This window comes from Maylandia zebra, linkage group LG16 (assembly GCF_041146795.1).
Source record: "Maylandia zebra isolate NMK-2024a linkage group LG16, Mzebra_GT3a, whole genome shotgun sequence".
Classification (NCBI taxonomy): domain Eukaryota; kingdom Metazoa; phylum Chordata; class Actinopteri; order Cichliformes; family Cichlidae; genus Maylandia; species Maylandia zebra.
The window spans coordinates 1,799,122-1,817,500 of NC_135182.1; the positions used below are offsets into that span (position 1 = coordinate 1,799,122).

At 42.8% G+C, this 18,379-nt stretch overlaps 1 protein-coding gene across 1 annotated transcript in view; it reads left to right on the plus strand.

Annotated features, from left to right (window-relative positions):
* Window positions 1-2,070: 2,070 nt before the first annotated feature.
* Window positions 2,071-18,379, plus strand: part of kalrna (kalirin RhoGEF kinase a) — a 147,866-nt gene continuing 131,557 nt past the window's right edge. Inside the window, exon 1 of the mRNA XM_076875398.1 lies at window positions 2,071-2,365. Coding sequence (XP_076731513.1) covers window positions 2,299-2,365 — 67 coding nt within the window. The 5' untranslated portion in view covers window positions 2,071-2,298. The remainder of the gene's footprint in view (window positions 2,366-18,379) is intronic.

The following is an 18,379-nucleotide window of genomic DNA, read 5'->3' on the forward strand; positions in this document are numbered from 1 at the left end:
ACAGGCACACATATGTATAAATGTAGATATATACATCAAGATAATGTTTGTTACTAGAGATTTTCCATTATTCTTTTTTATGCCTTTTGACTTCATCCCATTACCCAGCTGTCTGTCCTGTCTTCTTCTTTGTTTGTCTTTATCTTATAACATGTTTCCTTTGTCTAAATAAATACAATAAATGACAGTGCATTTTTTCACATTATAACATAATTTACAACACTCCTTTATGTTCAAAGAGTAGTTTGAGCTAATGATGCAACGAATCTGCAAAATCTGAAAAACTCAAATATAATATAATAAAGACTGAAATTTGCATAATATAGCGCATTAAACCTTTATTTGAATAAAGTACTCAAGTAAATGGATTCATTACATTCTGCCTGGTGTTGGCAAAGCATTGTGGCACCATTTCAAAGGTTACTTGGAAATCAGACTTATGTCAGTTGTTTGTGGTCTCCTTCCTGAAAACACTCCACAGATTCTCTTAAGGTGGACGGTCAGAACATTGACTGCAGCCAGGTGCTGCAAGTCCTACTGGGAAAGGAAATCATCTCCAAAAGCTTGTCAGCAGATGGAAGCATGAAGTTCTCTAAAATATCCTGGACACACACACACACACACACACACACACACACACACACACACACACACACACCAGCATATGTCATGTCACCCTAAATCATCACAGGGTCTTGAAACGACACCGTGGACTTCAAACTCCTGCAGTTATCTACCTCTCTGCTCACTCACACTCACCCACAGGCTTTCACATGTTCATACAGACCTACCAACAACCAGAGATGTCACTGAACACAATATGCTGTAGTTGCTTATTTGGAAAAGGCTGAGGTCGGTCAGGGCCCCTCTGGGGAAATCAAGTGTAACCACAACGCATGCCACAGGACTATTAAACAACAGCCTAGCTGTTACACACGGTTTTGTCCACTAGATGGTGCTATCTCACAGTGAGAGTTCCCAGCAGCTGGGACTGTTAATGTGATGTGTTTGAGGATGAGAGGCAGAGATTGGCAGGAACATAAGAATTGATGGTGGACGAGGCAAAGTGGTTAAAGATCTGTGCACGATCATGAAGTGTATGCCTTCCTCATGCTTTACACTGAATATTATCCCCAGAAGCCTTACAGTACATGTTTGTTACACGTATGTTCATTAGTTCTATATATGTATGGGGGAAACACCTGACAGAGAGGGGACCCACAGGCTCTGTAATGCTGTGGTTGAGCTCGACCTGCACATACCTGTTCCCATACAAATCTTTATAAATAATTCCAAATCTATCAGCATGTTACACAGTGCTCTCCGTCTCCACTGTCTGAAATGTAATGAAATTTAGCCCAAATATATAATTTTGTTCATGGAAGAATTGTAGACATATATCAGAAATATACATACTGCTGTTGATTTCATCACTTAGAAAGAAACGTGTTTGTAAGTTTCAATGGAAGTGACCATTCAAACAGAAGACAGGGTGTGAAATATAACTGATGAAGATGGAGGGTGAGGCAGACGATGCGTGCAGCAAGAGTCTGACACATGCAGCAGAGACACATACGGTGTCTTTATGCTGGAAAGTTGCTTCTCCTGTCAGTGACAGCCAGGCACAATGCAACGATGTGTCGTTGGTAAACACGCGATTGCCTGGATAAATGCTCAGACTGGCCATTAAGGCTAGAAATGGTCCACAGTGGTCACCGCTGGCTCATTGCTGCTTTTACTGCTGTGGCTCTGGAGGTCCAGCGGGTGGCCCATTACTTCGACCCCTCGCTCTGCGTGTTTGTGAACAGTGCACGCCTCCTCCTGCGTGCTCCATGTATATAATGTAAAATGCAGCATATATGTTTAGAACTACTGCATCACCATCGCACTGCTATTTGGAAAATAGTGAAAATGTGATTTTTGATTTATAGATCACGCCGTGTTAATTTCAATCATTTGAACGCGCAGACGAACCCGTTAATAAAGGTCAATGAACTGAACTGGAGAGACAGAGGGAGGGAGGGAGGGGACGTACGGGGAGAGGGAGGGAGGCAGAGAGACCCTGGCGGACAGAAGCAGAGAGGGAGGTTGGACCGGGAACAATAGAGAGAAACGAAGCCTACCCTGAACACCAAACAAACCGAGAGGGCGACAAAAAGAAAGCAAACCACATCGGGTGATGGAGGGAGAGCGAGCTAAGCGAAGGACATGTGAGGAATAAAGACGCGAGGATCTTTCCCGAGCGGTGGGCTTTATTCCCGTCTTTCTTTGTCACTGGATAGTAAAACGGATTCCGGTATGAACCCAGCAGAAGCGGCCGAGGAGGCGCCCAGCGACCCCGACACTGATGCCTTCTACAAAACAGGTAGGAATCGGAGCTGATCTCTCCAAATCTAAGACAAAAGCATCACACCCGAGATCAATTTGAGCCAGAGCCGCCCGAGCAAGCGCACGAAAGCAAGAGAGCGAGAGCAGAAATGTGCAGAAAATCAGCTGGAAGCTGCACTAGCAGATGGGAGGCAGCTGCAAACATTCTGCTTCAAATAAGCAGAAACGTTGCGCTGTTTGAGGCTTTTACGCGGATCTACAGTGTCGTGTTGATTTCCGTGCGTGTGTTAGCTGATGCTGTGGGTCTACAAAAGAAGGAAGAATCATGGTGGGATCACATCAGATCAGCAGCTGAAAGGCTCAGGAAAAATGTCCAGCTTGTGGGAGAAGACTGTGTGTTTGTGCTGATACATGGACAGAAGGCACAAGATGACTGAGTCCAAATAACTGGTCTGCAAGCACATGCTGTCATCATGGAGACAGCTCATTACGGGGTCATTACATTATACTTCCAAAGCGTTTTAAGATCATTACAAAAGCAGACAGCAGATCATTTCTGGTATCTTTTATGACGCTAAAGGCTGAAGCAGATATTAGCAGAGCGCCATGGCCACCTCTGATTATTACATAGTGGATCCTGATCCTGATCTCTGCTCAGCTTTGACAAGATCTCCAACACCACTGGCTGAACTGCAGCTCCAAGCCCTCCACCATGTTTTACAGTTAGTTGTTAGACACTTGCTGTTGTACGCCGAACACGCTGGATTTAAACCTTCATGAGATCTGCTGCCGTGGCAGTCTTTTCTTCTTGTTTCTTTTCCTAAAGAATGACTTGTTGACGGAGGCTGCGTTTGTTACCTGTTAAAGTTCAGGTGCTGGTTGCTGGGTTTGGGCCATTAACTCAGCTTTCATCACTCTGAATTTCTTGGCTAGCTTTGCATGAACTCAGTTTTATACCAAACAAATCACAACAAGGCGCTTAGCATGCTGTTTGTGGAGAATCTCACAAAGAGCTGAACTTCTGTTAGCAGTATGATGCAGTTGTTTCCATCCTGGATGCAGATTGCATTTACTATAGTGCTCCTGTCCTTTAATGCAATAGAAATCCAACCAATGCTCATGTCTGCTCCTGAAAAGCTGTATCGCTCCACAGTTTTCCTTCTCCTGCACCTGGACTAAATTCAGCTGATTGTTTTAGAAGTGCACAGGAAGGAAACAACCATTATTGTTTCCTTTTTTATCTGCCTGGTGTGCAGTTTGTGCTTGTCAAACTGGGTTATCTTTGGAATATTTTATAGATTCAATTAAAGAAATGGGAATCAATTATGGGATTTTTGTGAGCGACTGTCCGAAGAAAACGTTTGAAAGACATCCATAAAGCCCGGACAATAATTGCTCCAGACCACTTTATAAAATGAAAGTCTTGGAAGTAAACTGAGGGCTGGCTGAGACTTTTGCACAGTACTGTGTGGCTTCAGGTGTGTGACACAGTTTCCCACACTGGGATGTGACACATGCTGGGGTGCACTCAATGAACACCAGTTTTGGTACCAAGAGAACAAGTCATGTAAAGATGCCAGCTGTGCGGCAACACTGGCCTTATTTACAGAGACAACACGTATGTCAGAGCGCTCGTTTACAGTTCAGCATGCCAACGAAACTCCTGGCTGACCCCCTCCATACATCACTGGATATTAGATTTTCTCACCATCTGCCCTCAGACTGTCAGGCTGAGCAAGTACATATCCTCCATCCTCCCTCTGAGCACCGGAGCCCCCAGAGGCATAGTGCTGTGCCGCTTTCTGTATTATCCATAGTCATCATAGCCACGGAGGACACCGCTGTACAGCACGACATGTCATTTCTCACATGGCGACACAAGAGGCTGATGTAAAAATCTAAAAGCACTAAAACAGTTTATTGTGTAATTTAGGAGTTTGGGACTCTGGATGCTTGAACGCTGACAAACTGAGTAGCTGCTGTTTCTGATGCCCTGGTGTTTTGTCAGTGTTGGATTCAAATCCCTGTTTCTATAATACAGCATGTTGTGTTGTGAAGTGTAAACGGTCACAGGCAGAGCCAGAACAACCTTCTTCTTCGTGATGTTGAGGCTCTCTCGCTGATCCTTATTGGCTCGTTTCTGGAATAGTTTGGGAAAAATTAAAAAATTGGTTTCTCAGTTTAACTTCTCAACAAAGTTAAAACTGCTTAGATACTCATTTAGCTTTTACTATTTAAACATCAGAGCGTAGTCATCCTTTCTTTTGTGAGCAATAAAAAACAAGTATTTGGGCTAAACTGCATCTCTGTGTCTGAACAGTTGTGAAGATCCTTGTCCTGTAGGTGTTAGACTGTTAGACTGACAAGGACGAAATCAGAGATGGCGCTGTTCCACTTCATTTCTAAATCCAGTTCCACTTCTTATTCTACCAGTAAACTGCTCGTACATCATGTTTCTGTCTCTAAAAAACAAGAAATTATCCTTTAAACCTGGCGCGTGTCTAAAATGTCCTTTGCATCCATGATGGCTTCGTGTTGGGGGCTGGATTCAGTCTGCTGTCAGACATGTGAGCCTCACGGTGATTCTACAGCTTTTCTTTGTTTAGTTTATTGAATGAGGGAACAGTATGAAACAAACCCTCAATAAATTCTGTTTTTATGTATCAAGACTTAATAAAATCACCTGACACGACCAGTTCTTACAACAAGTGACATATTACATCCTGCTGTTATTGAACAAAAATGGAAACAAAAATAAAAGTTTACTAAGAGGGTGTGCAACAGCTGCCCATCAGTCAGGGAGGGCTCGTGCGGTCGCTTCCAAACCACTCCACAGTGAGAATGATTATCCACCAGTGGGAAAGTTCAACACAGTTTCCAGTCATATTACAAACAGTGTAAGTGCTTGTGTTGTTATAAAGATTAGAAGTGCGGCTGCACTGATGTGATGTGAGGCTTTGCTGCATCTGCACTCGTCCATCCGTTCCCGACAGTGTAACGGTTACACGCACACCTCAGGGTTGCAGGGCGGCTGGAGCCTGTCGTACGCAGGCTGAGCTGCAGGGCGCACAGCTTGTCACAGGGATAACTGCAACAGCACAAACACGACTGCTTTGTTTGCAAACATTAATACTGACGTCAGATTACACATTCATCTGCTCTCACGTTAACATCATTCAGTTAAAGACCAAATATAAGGTCTGATATTACCACCGAAGCACCATTGGGTATTTCTGTTTCTATACATTGTATAATAATAATTGTAATATAATTGTACTATTATGTGTCACGAACCACACAGGAAATATAATTATGGAGATAATTAGTCCAGTTAGCAACTCTTCCTATTTAGAGATCATCAAAATTATTAGCAAAATGTGAAAAGTGGCTCATTTCTGTTACTTATTGACAGTTTTATTATTTTTCCTTTGGGACGGAAACAAAACAGAGAGGAGAAAATGGAGCATGTCATAGTAGCAACCTAGGCTGAACTCATATCTCTACACATCACTGTACACGCTGCTAATAACAAAATAATGTACTTTAATAAAATACTCATGACTGTTTTGACCGTTCACAGGTTTTAAATGTGATTTTTAACTTTAGTCTTTTCTTGTATCTGGTTGGAAAAAGCATTTCGCTGCCGGTTGTACTGTGTGTGTCTGTGTTTGTGACAAAGATGAGTTCTCAAGGAATGAAGCCATTTTTCCATGAAGCATGTGTACTAGTACATATGAAGCTAAATACATCCTCTAAGAGAACATTGTCCCGGAGTCTTTGTAGTTTTGTAAATGACCAAAGCAGGTGAGAGCGCCTGACGTCCGCCCACGCCGTCTCTACCTGTGCCGGGTCGTAGCTAATAGTTTTCCCGTGCAGTGTAATAAGGAGGCAGATTAGGTGATTCTGTCCATCATTTGTAATGATCTGATGATTGCTGTGTCTCCTACGTGCCAATCACTCTGACTCTCTTTGGGGTCTCACAGGTTTTAATCTTGTGTGAGGTTGAGCCTTTCCCAAATGTAGTTTCTTATCGTTCCATCTAGTCGTATACTCTGGAGAGCATCAGCAGGCCACGTGTCTCATTTAGGCAGAATAATAATAAACTGTGAAATTAGGCAAAGCTAACCCACTGTGTGTTAAATGTGACCCCAGGTCTGCCTCCTGCCCAAAGGAACCGAGACATCATCTCCTCCCTGTAAACAATGACAGAGTTCCTGCTTATTTCTGTTTACTCACTTGAAGTTTATTTCAGTTCAGTTTTTGGGTGATTAGGATACCCGGCCATCGTATTGATTTAGATTCACTTCACTGGTCTGATAACCTTGTAGGGTGTAAAGTTAATGGGCAGAACTGGGATTCTGGAGCTCTTCTTTCCTCATAATGAGGCAATAATAATAATCGGTCCTTTGTTTTGTTTCTATCCTATCGATGGGAGGTCTGATGGACGTAACAAGTGTTTAATGCTGTCTTCATAATGTTTCAGAATAATCTTTGAAGGTTTATTCGACTTCCTGTGGTTCATGGATTAAATAAAGCATCTCTAATCTTACTTGTTGGTCTGCGTTGGGATCTTGATCAGATTTCTAGGTTTGTTTTGCAAATCTCAGTTTCAAAATCCAGTATTTGTTTTAAATTTCTCTTTTTTTTCGTGACTTTGCTTAATGTTTTCACCAGCTTGTCATATTTTGCTCTCCTCACCTTCCTGTGTAGGCTCTTTTCTCTTAGTGGCTTTGTCTGTATCCCACACAAGACTTGGACATATTGTCCATTTCACTCTCCCTAATGCCACCTTTGATTTCCTTTATAGCTAATTTGTTGTTTCGGATACTAATATTAGGCCTCCTTTATTTATGTTATTCGGATGAATCGTTACATAAACGAGCGGCCCTTTACTCTGAGTGAACTCAGTTAAGTAACAAGTGGAGTTTTTTTCTAAAGCATGCCTCCAAAATGAAACATGCTCGTCAATGAAGGACCAAGATTGTCTGTCACTTTCTGACAGCTGTGACGAGCCTATGCAAGCTGTCGACAGTCCTACTTTTCCTGCCTCATGTTTCCTTAAACACGTCAAAGTTAAGAGAAGAGGAAGTCAAAGTGGCCGTTCGAGGTCTTCTCTGTTTGCGCAGTCGTCGGTGGCTCCTTGACCTGGACCCCACGTCTTTGCATGCTTCCTGCGCACCGGTGCATATTTTTCCACAGCATTTGGAAACAGATCCTCCTTTAATGCTCTCTCTATACCAGAGTGTTCTCTGCTGTCTTCTACAGTTTGGGATTTGCAGTCGTGACTGAAGTTGCCCACGTGAATCTTCTCCTTATTCCAAGCTGCTTTCAGAACCATGTGTTTGGCTGTAAGCTCTTGAAGGTTAACACTGTTCTTGGGGGAGCACTGGGTCATGGTTTGTTTACTGGGGACAAACCATGAGGTATTTTATTTTTAGGTCAGGGTCCTGTGGTAGCTGGAGCTCAGTGCTCAAGAAAGTCTCAATGAACTGTAGCACCAAGTTTCCCACCTCCCCTCCTCTGCTCCAAAAATACACGTGCTGTTTCTTCTTGACTATATCAGTAAGGTTGTGTTGCTTGGCCCTCTTCAGCCCCTCTACCTGTTCCATGTGGGTCTCAGCTTCTTCTGCTTTGCTTCATTGCTGATTATTTGTCCTGTGTGTTTAATTTTCTATTTAACTCTTCATTGTCTCATGGTTATTTCCACCATGCCATACTTCTACTACCGTTCCATGCCGCTTCTAGCTCGGTCCACTGTTGTGTTGTGGTGCTTTTCTATTCATTGGCTTTTACAGAGAAAAATGTTATATATGAAAATAGCTTGAAAATAGTTTTTGTGAGACTTAAACTTTGTATCTGGACAAAAAGAAAAGAATATTATGAAGAATTAAGAATCTTTAACACTCTAAGGCACAGCCGTACAGTACAGTGGAATGTTATGCTAATCAGCAGTTTATAAATAGGATGCTCAATTATCAGACGGAAACAGGAAGTAACACAGATGCATTCATACCTACACACATGCAATCAGAGAGCAGTGTCTGAGTGTTTATCAGATATCTGACGCCAGCTGTCTCTCAATAGCTGCTACTGTTGCTATGCTACCAGAATAATAGCAACTTTGTATGTATTTATTAACATAACAGCAGAACTTGTGACGTCATTCTGCTCTTTGTTTTACAAACACATGAAGCACATGAAGACCAGCTTCTGTAGCTACGTTGTTAAAAGCAGCAGCACAACATTCTTGCTGAATGACAGTTTTTATGTCAAGTCTGCTTCTTCATGCTGACACACTCTACCTATTCACACCAGACCCATTCCCACTATGCTCCTCATATTCCAGAAGCGAGGAGTCGAGCGAGCACTTGTATGCATGAGAAGGTAATTAGAGTTAATTTTCTCAGCTAATCTGTCTGTAGCCATGGAGACGTTTAGAAACGATAAAGGGTGGCAGCTGCTCCAAACAAAGTTCACTTGGAAATTTCAGTAAGATCACAGATAGCATAATGTAGCAGCGGTTAGCTTTGTCACCTCACAGCCACACGGTTCCCTCAGCTCTTCCAGTGTGATTCTGCCAGTTTACTGGTCTGCTCCTTGAGAGCATCTCAGTAAATTATTCATTTTAGCACAATTGCTCGGCACCAAGATGGTTCCTTTCAGTGTTGAGCTGGAAGTGTACACACAGAATTGTGTGTAATGCCAGGAAACGGGAAGTTTCTTTGTTTTAATAGACACACTTCACAGTTTGTGCGTCATGATCATTTCCACTTGTTGCAAGCAGCCTTTACCTAACAGTGATATCATCAGTGATAACTGTGGAGCCGCCACCAAGGCATAATAAACCACGCCAAGAAAATTATAGACACTACAAACTGTTTAACATTATAGATGGGCATAACTGATGCTGTCTATTTCAGGCTTTTATGCTGTGGTATTATTACTAGCAACTACCTTAATAATATCAGACCACTAATCAGCTCGTTTATTTTTTAAAATACTCTTTTTTGGCATTTTGCCTTTATTGGACAACAAATTGTCCGTGGGTCAGACTCAAACCTGCCACCCTGCTGGCCATGTGGCACGTGGGCGCCTGCTCACCCAGTGAGCTAAAGCTGATAGTTAAAGGGCTAACGTTAAGGTGTAACATCGTAATAGTTATAATAGATGTTTTTGATCCGTAACAAATTTAAGAATGAAAAGACACTGTGTGTGTGTGTGTGTGTGTGTGTGTGTGTGTGTGTGTGTGTGTGTGTGTGTGTGTGTGTGTGTGTGTGTGTGTGTGTGTGATACAGATGCATTACATGGGTGAATGAAGCTTCGAGCCAGGTGAACCTTGACTATAAGCACTTTGAGAGGGGTCAGAGTTTATGCTCAGTGTTTGACAGCCTGATGTCAGGGCTGCTGTTTAAATCAGTTCTGACTTTACTGAGTTTTTTCTTCCGTTCATTTTCCATCTTCTTCTGATAGTAGTACTTGTCCTGATCTATGGAAAGGACAAATAAGGACAAAATTAGCCATTGCTCTGTTGTTTCTTGTTCACCCTTCTTAAATATCTTCAGTGTCGAAGAGCAGAACGATTATGGAAGATCACACGTTTGGTTGTCCATTGAAAATATTGTAAAGGACTCATCCATTCCTACAGTGAGAAAGAGAAAGAGGCTAGATCTTCTTATCTTAACAATCTTGAGAAGAATAATCCCAGCGTGTTATTTGGCACCATTAACAGCAAAGTATCTCATGCACCTCAGCACACTCTGGTCATCCTCTCATCAACTTATGATGAGTGTACCTCGCAATTGCCAGAACATGACGGGCTTGAGATCCAAAATCTCCTTAACTTACAACACTGATGCTCTTTACAAGAAAGGTCAGAGCAGACTCATCAGGAAGGCCAGCTCTGGGATGCCCCGTCGACCCACTGCAGGTGGAAGAAGACAGAAGAACAAACATAGCATCAGTCATGGACGATGTCTCCCAGCCCACACATGAAGCTCCTTCAGTGACACACTGCTGCATCCTCGGTGCACAAAGGAGCAAGGATGCTCTTTGCTCTTTTTAATAAATGTTTCTTATGCTGTAATTGTCCCCTGCACAGTCTCTTATTTTATTGTTTTTAATTTTCTAGTCTTTACTTTTGGGTGAATCTGCATGCTCCATCTGCCTGTCACTGCTGGAACACCTGAATGTCCCCAGTGAGGGACAATAAAGGATAATTCTATTCTATTCTATTCTATTCTATTCTATTCTATTCTATTCTATTCTATTCTATTCTAACTTCCTCTCCTTTAGAAGATTTCCCTAAGTGGCAGGAGTCGTTTACTTTATTCCCTCATCATCCTCAGTACAGATATTCTGCTTCCTGTCTTTGGAGTGTTACGGGTACAACCACACCCAACATCCAAGGATTCAGTTCAATTCAATGTTATTTATACATTGAATCACAACAACAGTCGCCTCAAGGTGCTTTTATATTGTAAGGTAGACCCTACAATAATAGATACAGAGAAAAACCCCACAATCATATGACCCCCTATGAGCAGCACTTTGGTGACAGTGGGAAGGAAAAACTCCCTTTTAACAGGAAGAAACCTCCAGCAGAACCAGGCTCAGGGAGGGGCGGGGCCATCTGCTGTGATTGGTTGGGGTGAGAGAAGGAAGACGGGACAAAAGCCTTGTCTAGGATGAGCTTGTGTGTCCAGCACATCCCACAGCTGCTCAACTGGATTAAGATCAGGGGAATTTCACTGCCAGGTCACACCTTCAACCATTCCTGAACTATTTTTGCTTTGTGGCAGGGAACATTATCCTGTTGGTATCCATCAGGGAATACCATTCCCATGAAATGTCACATCCAAATTGATGGTAGAGCATTGCCCAAAACATTACACTGCTCGACAGCTTGTCTCTGTGCTAGGTATTCTGCAGCTACACTCCAGGCACACACCCTTGCATCCACGTGATGTAAAGAAAGCGTGATTCATCAGACAGGCCACCTTATTCCACCCCTTCTTGAGCCAGTTTGGATACCTGTGTCTAATGGAGGATCTTACAGCGGTGAACAGGGCTCAGCGTGGGCAGCCTGACTAGTCTGCGTCTATGCAGCCCCATACACAGCAAAATTTGATGCACCATGTATTTGGACACCTTTCTATCATAACCAGCTTTTTGGCAGTTTGAGCCACAGTAGCTCATCATTTGGCTCACTGCAAGCATCTCAAAGACATGAAATCTAGTTCCACTGATTGTTAATGACTGACTCATTGCACTGTGGGAACCCTGAGTAGACCCCTGACTTCCTTTTTCACCATAATGCAAGCCTTCCCTTGAGCTTGTGCTGAACTGTAACAATAGCACTGACATATTGACCTTTGTTGTGTTTTCCTTATTGATCTTATGCCAACAATTTATTTTCTTTGAGATTTATAGCAAGTGGAGTGTCCTGTTTCTTTAAGTGAGACCTCAGTCCTGAGTCATGGTGAGGAAACCTGGGAGGAGGAGCTACATATCTATTATTGAAGAGTGTGTGTGTGTCAGGGTGGGGGTGGGGTGTATGCCACTTTCATTGGGAACAATAAGACGCTCCTGAGGAGAGAGTTAGGGATTCCCTCCTTCCTCCATCTCTCATTGTCTTCCACTCGCACACCCAGTGTCAAGTACAGTGGCAGATGGGTGTGAAAATGAAGTGTGTGTGTGTGTGTGTGTGTGTGTGTGTGTGTGTGTGTGTGTGTGTGTGTGTGTGTGTGTGTGTGTGTGTTGGACAGACAGTCAGAAACAGAGAGAGGGGAAGGAGATGCAGCTTAACTGGATTAGCTCTTATTACTCACCAGGGGACAAGCAAAGCAAAGGGTGAGAGGAAGAAGGGGAGACAGGGAGAGAAAGAGGGAGAGAGGGGGTGTTAAATAGATAAATACAAAGAAAGGATTTCCTCTCCTCCCCCTTCTCCTTTTGTCTCCTCCCTCCTTTAAAAGCTTTCTAGTCTTTGGACAGCTGCAGCCATATGGTGTGTGCATGTGTGTAAGTGTTAGTGTAATGAGCATCCGTTTGGACTGTAATCAATCACAGAGACATTTTATAGACATGTATGTGAGTGTGTGAGTGTGTGTGTGTGAGTGTGTGTGTGAGTGTGTGTGTGTGTGAGTGTGTGTGTGTGTGAGTGTGTGTGTGAGTGTGTGTGTGTGTGAGTGAGTGTGTGAGTGTGTGTGTATGTGAGTGTGTGTGTATGTGAGTGTGTGTGTGAGTGTGTGTGTGTGTGAGTGTGTGTGTGTGTGTGTGAGTGTGTTACAAGCTGATTAGTAGTGCCAGCTAATAGATTGTGTGAGCAGGTATTTGCCTTTGTCAGTGTGTGTGTGAGTGTGTGAGTGTGAGAATGTGAGTGTGTGAGTGTGTGTGTGAGTGTCAGAGAAAGGAAGCTGTTATCATGACTGACAGACTAGAACAGAGCTGCTAAAAGCCACTGACAGGCTGTTAACATCGTTTCTATAATATCAGTATAGAAAATAGAAAGTTCTATAGCCTACAGACAGACGGCCTAAATCCAGAATGTATTTGACTGTAGAAAGCTGCTATAAGTTGGGGGTCTTTTTTTCTTTTTTCATGCATTTAAACATTGGCATTCTTCAGAGAGTCGGATTTGTCCAGTGCAGAGCAGAGATTTGTCCTGTGGCTCTTCTAAGTTGTACCATACATTTGTGGAGTGGCTGTTTGGTTTCTCCTCTACAGAGGTCACAGAAGCACTCATCCTATGTTGTTTAATGTGTGTTTGGGAGTTTAGTCTATGGGATGTCAGAGGTCGATGTACTTGGATGTCATGCTTGGAGAAAATTCTTAGTTTCTCTGATAAACCTGCGACATAAAGTTGACAGTGTTATTCAGTTTGTCATTCTGTTTTCTCCTTGTTCAGTTCAATTCAATTGTATTTATATAGCCAATTTACATCAACAGTCACGTCATGGTGCTTTATATTGTGAGGTACAGAGCTACAATAATAAAGAGAACCCCCAACAATCAGGCCACTCCCTCTGAACAAGCACTTTGGCGACAGTGGGAAGGAAAAACGTCTTTTTAACAGGAAGAAACCTCCAGCAGAGCCAGGCTTATAATCAATAGTTATATTCTTGACTTAATAAGCTGAAAACTTAAAAACATGTAAAGCAGGAAAAAATAATCAGATTACTATGATAAAACTAATAATAGCAAAAGATTCTCTCAGCTGAATAAAGATTTGTTACATTTGAAACAAAAATAAGAAACATTATTTCTGCGTTGGTTCCATTTGTAGCTTTTCTGTTCTGCTTCTGTCACTGGGAATAAAACGGTCCGTCAGTCTCTGCAGTATCTTGTTAACTGCACATGACCTGATTTCAGTGGTCAGTGTTCATCTGTTGTGTTTTGTCATTTTTGTGCTCTTTCTAGTGTCCAACATTTCTTTCATTCTGTGTGTTTAAAATTTTTTAAACGCAAAGTTGGTAATTTTTTAATTTGAATGAATATTTGAGTTTTGAGCTATTTAAAAGCAAAAAAGGAAAAAATAAAGTGACGTTGCTGTCATCTGGTTAGATGGAAGAAAGATGCCAAGCGGCTTTACTTTACCAAGTGGATCATCATGGCCTTGCCATATTGGTCCATTTGATTGACCTTTATTATAATTATGTATTTATTTGATTTGATTTTCGGTTGTTACAGCCGGGACAGACATGACTGGGGGATAGGACAGGGAGGAAGAATGAAAGAAAGAGAGGGAGAGAGAGAAAAACATACAAAGCATATATAATGCTTTGTATGTTGTTCAGTATATTTCTATGCAAAACAAGAGGAATTTCTATACAGAGCAGTATATTCACAGTTTAAACCAGATATTTACACTTTAGGGAGAAAACATAAAAACATTTTTTACTATTAAACATCAATTTAGAGTAAACTTGTTTTGTTTTGGTTAAATAAATATTGAAATATCTTTTGAATTAGTTAAACGTCAGAATAAAGAGAGACAGAGCTTCTATTTTATATACCAGTAGGCAGTAGGGTAAAGTGTCTTGCCCAAGGACACAACGACCAGGACAGAGAGCCCAGGGATCGAACCGGCGACCTTCCGGTTACAGATGCGATTCCCAACCCCCTGAGCCACGGTCGCCCCAAAAGTGCCTCTGTGCCGTCTTTCAGTCCAGCTTTGTCCAGCCACTGGTAGGATTTCTGGATATCAGCCACCTCCTCTATCTGCCGGTGGTACATACCATGCAGGGGCCTGTCCTTCCTTGATGGTTCCTCGTCTCCCTCCTCTTTCTTGGGTTTCTGCTGCCTGAGGTATTCACTGAGCACTCAGTCAGTTGGGGCCATCTTCGTGATGTATTCTTGGATGTTCGTTGTCTCATCCTGGACTGTGGTGCTGACACTCACCAGTCCCCGGCCCCCTTCCTTCCGCTTAGCGTACAGCCTCAGGGTGCTGGACTTGGGGTGAAACCCTCCATGCATGGTCAGGAGCTTTCTTGTCTTTATGTCAGTGGCTTCTATCTCCTCCTTTGGCCAGCCTATTACCCCAGCAGGGTACCTGATCACGGGCAGGGCGTAGGTGTTGATGGCCCGGATCTTGTTCTTACCATTCAGCTGACTCCTCAGGACTTGCCTGACCCTCTGCAGGTACTTGGTGGTTGCAGCTTTTCTAGCGGCCTCTTCATGGTTCCCATTCGCCTGCGGGATCCCCAAGTACTTGTAACTGTCCTCTATGTCTGCAATGTTGCCTTCTGGTAGTTCAATCCCCTCAGTTCTGACTACCTTCCCTCTCTTTGTTACCATCCGACTACACTTCTCCAGTCCGAATGACATTCCAATGTCATTGCTGTATAGCCTGGTAGTGTGGATCAGTGAATCGATGTCTCGTTCACTCTTGGCATACAGCTTGATGTCATCCATGTACAGGAGGTGGCTGACAACTGCTCCGTTCCGTAGTCGGTATCCGTAGCCAGTCTTGTCAATTATCTCACTGAGGGGGTTCAGGCCTATGCAGAACAGCAGTGGGGACAGAGCATCTCCTTGGTAGATCCCGCACTTGATGGTGACTTGTGCTATGGGCTTGGAGTTGGCCTCTAGTGTTGTACGCCACATCCCCATTGAGTTCCTGATGAAGGCTCTCAGGGTCCTGTTGATCTTATATAGTTCTAGGCATTCCAGTATCCAGCTGTGGGGCATTGAGTCATAGGCCTTCTTGTAATCAATCCAGGCAGTGCACAGGTTGGTCAGTCTGGTCTTGCAGTCTCGGCTGATTGTTCTGTCTACCAGTAGCTGGTGTTTTGCGCCTCTGGTATTCTTGCCAATTCCTTTCTGTGTCCCGCTCATGTATTGACCCATGTGCCTGTTCATCTTAGCCGATATGATGCCTGACAGGAGCTTCCATGTAGTACTGAGGCAGGTTATTGGTCGGTAGTTGGATGGGACCGGTCCCTTCTGGGGGTCTTTGGGGATCAGGACCGTCTGACCTTCGGTTAGCCATTCCGGGTGTCTCTCGTTAACTAGCAGCTGGTTCATTTGTGCTGCCAGACGCTCGTGGAGTGCAGTCAGCTTCTTCAGCCAGTAGTCATGAACCATGTCGGGCCCTGGTGCTGTCCAACTCTTCATACTGGAGACCCTTTCTTGGATATCTGCCACTGTAATGGTTACTGGACCCTGTTCAGGGAGGTCGCTGTGGTCTGCCCTCAGATCCACTAGCCACTGAGCATTGCCGTTATGGGTTGCGTCCTTCTCCCATATGCTCTTTAACAAATATGTTTTTATATTTATCAACCTAAAAAAAATAAACATTTAGTCTGATTTGATGTTACAATTAAAAAAGTGTTTTTATCTGAAGAGTTTGTAAATATCTGGTTTCAATTGTATATTTCAAATCAAATCAAATCAAATCACTTTTATTGTCACATCACATGTGCAGGTACATTGGTACAGCACATGTGAGTGAAATTCTTGTGTGCGAGCTTCACAAGCAACAGAGTTGTGCAAAATACAATAATGTAAACAAGCAAAATACAAGAATGGCTACATCTGAAACTAATAAATATATGTACAATATATAATAGTATATGCATTACTGGATGTGTATACTAAATATTTTTCTGTGTGTGTGTGTGTGTGTGTGTGTGTGTGTGTGTGTGTGTACACATATTTTACAAATTAAATAGAGTAAACAATAAATAAAATATATAAAAATATACAGAGTTGAATATGTGCAAAACAGTGGCATTTATATACAGTGTGGAGTGCATAATGTTAAAGTTCCAGTAGTGAAGCTGAGGTGTCTATGAAGTGTTCAGCAGTCTGATGGCCTGGTGGAAGAAGCTGTCTCTCAGTCTGCTGGTACGGGACCGGATGCTGCAGAACCTCCTTCCTGATGGAAGCAGTCTGAACAGTTTATGGCTGGGGTGACTGGAGTCCTTGATGATCCTCCCCGCTTTCCTCAGGCAGCGCTTCCTGTAGATGTCTTGGAGGGAGGGAAGCTCACCTCCAATTATCCGTTCAGAGCACCGCACTACTCGCTGGAGAGCTTTGCAGTTGTAAGCGGTGCTGTTGCCATACCAGGTGGTGATGCATCCAGTGAGGATGCTCTCAGTGGCACAGCGATAGAAGGTCCTGAGGATGCGGATATTTGATGATTGTCAGCACAAAGAGGGAGAGAGAGGAACAGAAAGGAAGAGAGAGAGAGGAACAGAGACAATTCTGATGGCTAAAGATCCAAACGGGACAGGCAAAAGAAAAAATATTTGTATCATAGTTATTGTTCCTCAAGCTGTGCAACGAGTCCCTGTGGCACTTTGATCATTTGGTGATGTTCTAATAGGAGGAATCATTAATAAACATTGAAATAATGGCTCTTAAACCACATAGAAGCAGACATAAAGACGTACATTACATTCACAATATAATTTGTGGGGAGAGAGTTGAGAATAAAAAGGACAAGGGAAAACTGACCCTTCACAGAACAAGGACAAACACATGACACCTAAGACAGGAACGTTGCCAAACTTCTGATTAAAGGTGTGTCCATATAGGAGGTCATTTGAACCCACGCAGTGATCACAGATCAAAGAAAGTTAATTACATTTGGCAACTTCAAGCACTGATGAGAAAACTTACCTCAGGTAACCTGAAGTGGTTCAGATTGACACTTTTTTCAGTTTGGAGAGGAGCAACTGAAGTAACTCCCAATGAGAGCGCAGGATGCCATTTAATTAACACACGACACAGTTTTATATTCATTACGCAGACAACAGAACCTGGGATGTCTGCATATACAGGAAAGAAAAGAAGAAAAAATGCTTCAGCTCTTCTGATTGTTGTTCCTTTTGTTGTTATAAGAAGCAGTTTAAGGAAAGGCACTTTTTGCCCAGTTGCTGGTTCGAGTGTAAATGCATGTGCGTGTAGATATGAACAATTTAGTGCGACGGGTTGAACAGAAGGGTTGTCTCAACAGCTTAGACTTGTTGATGGCTCGGGTTTGAAACGATTTACTGGTCCCTCTGTGTCCAAACGTCTCTTATCCTGTAATCCACAGTAGTAAAACTTCACTGACAGCTCTTAGTTTAAAAGAAACAACTGTGTTTGGGCTTTGTGTGTGAGTTCAAATAAAAATCAAGTCTTTGTTGTTGGTACAGCTGAAAACTGGCAAACAGAAGTAAAATGTTGCTACTTAAAAAACAGATTTGTCCAAAATAGTAATAATAATAATATATCAGTTTTGTGTTTCTTATCTAATGGTGGCAAAATGTGGGTGATACATACATATACACACTACAACATACTGTGCATGAATGCATCTGTGAGGACAGAGCCAGAGGCGTAAAACTGCTGATGTTAACTTATTGCTCCTGTTACAAGTCGAGTGTGGACGGCTGACTGAGGAGATCATAAATAAAATAAAAATACATTTGACGTGCCAGTGCCCTGAAATTCCACAGAAAGTTCTTGCATGTTTGACAAATCCAGGGAACTTAGAGGGAAATCCTGGAATGCCTGTTTCCACTCCATCATAATGCTGTTTTTATGAAGCAGGACATCAGCTCCCAGG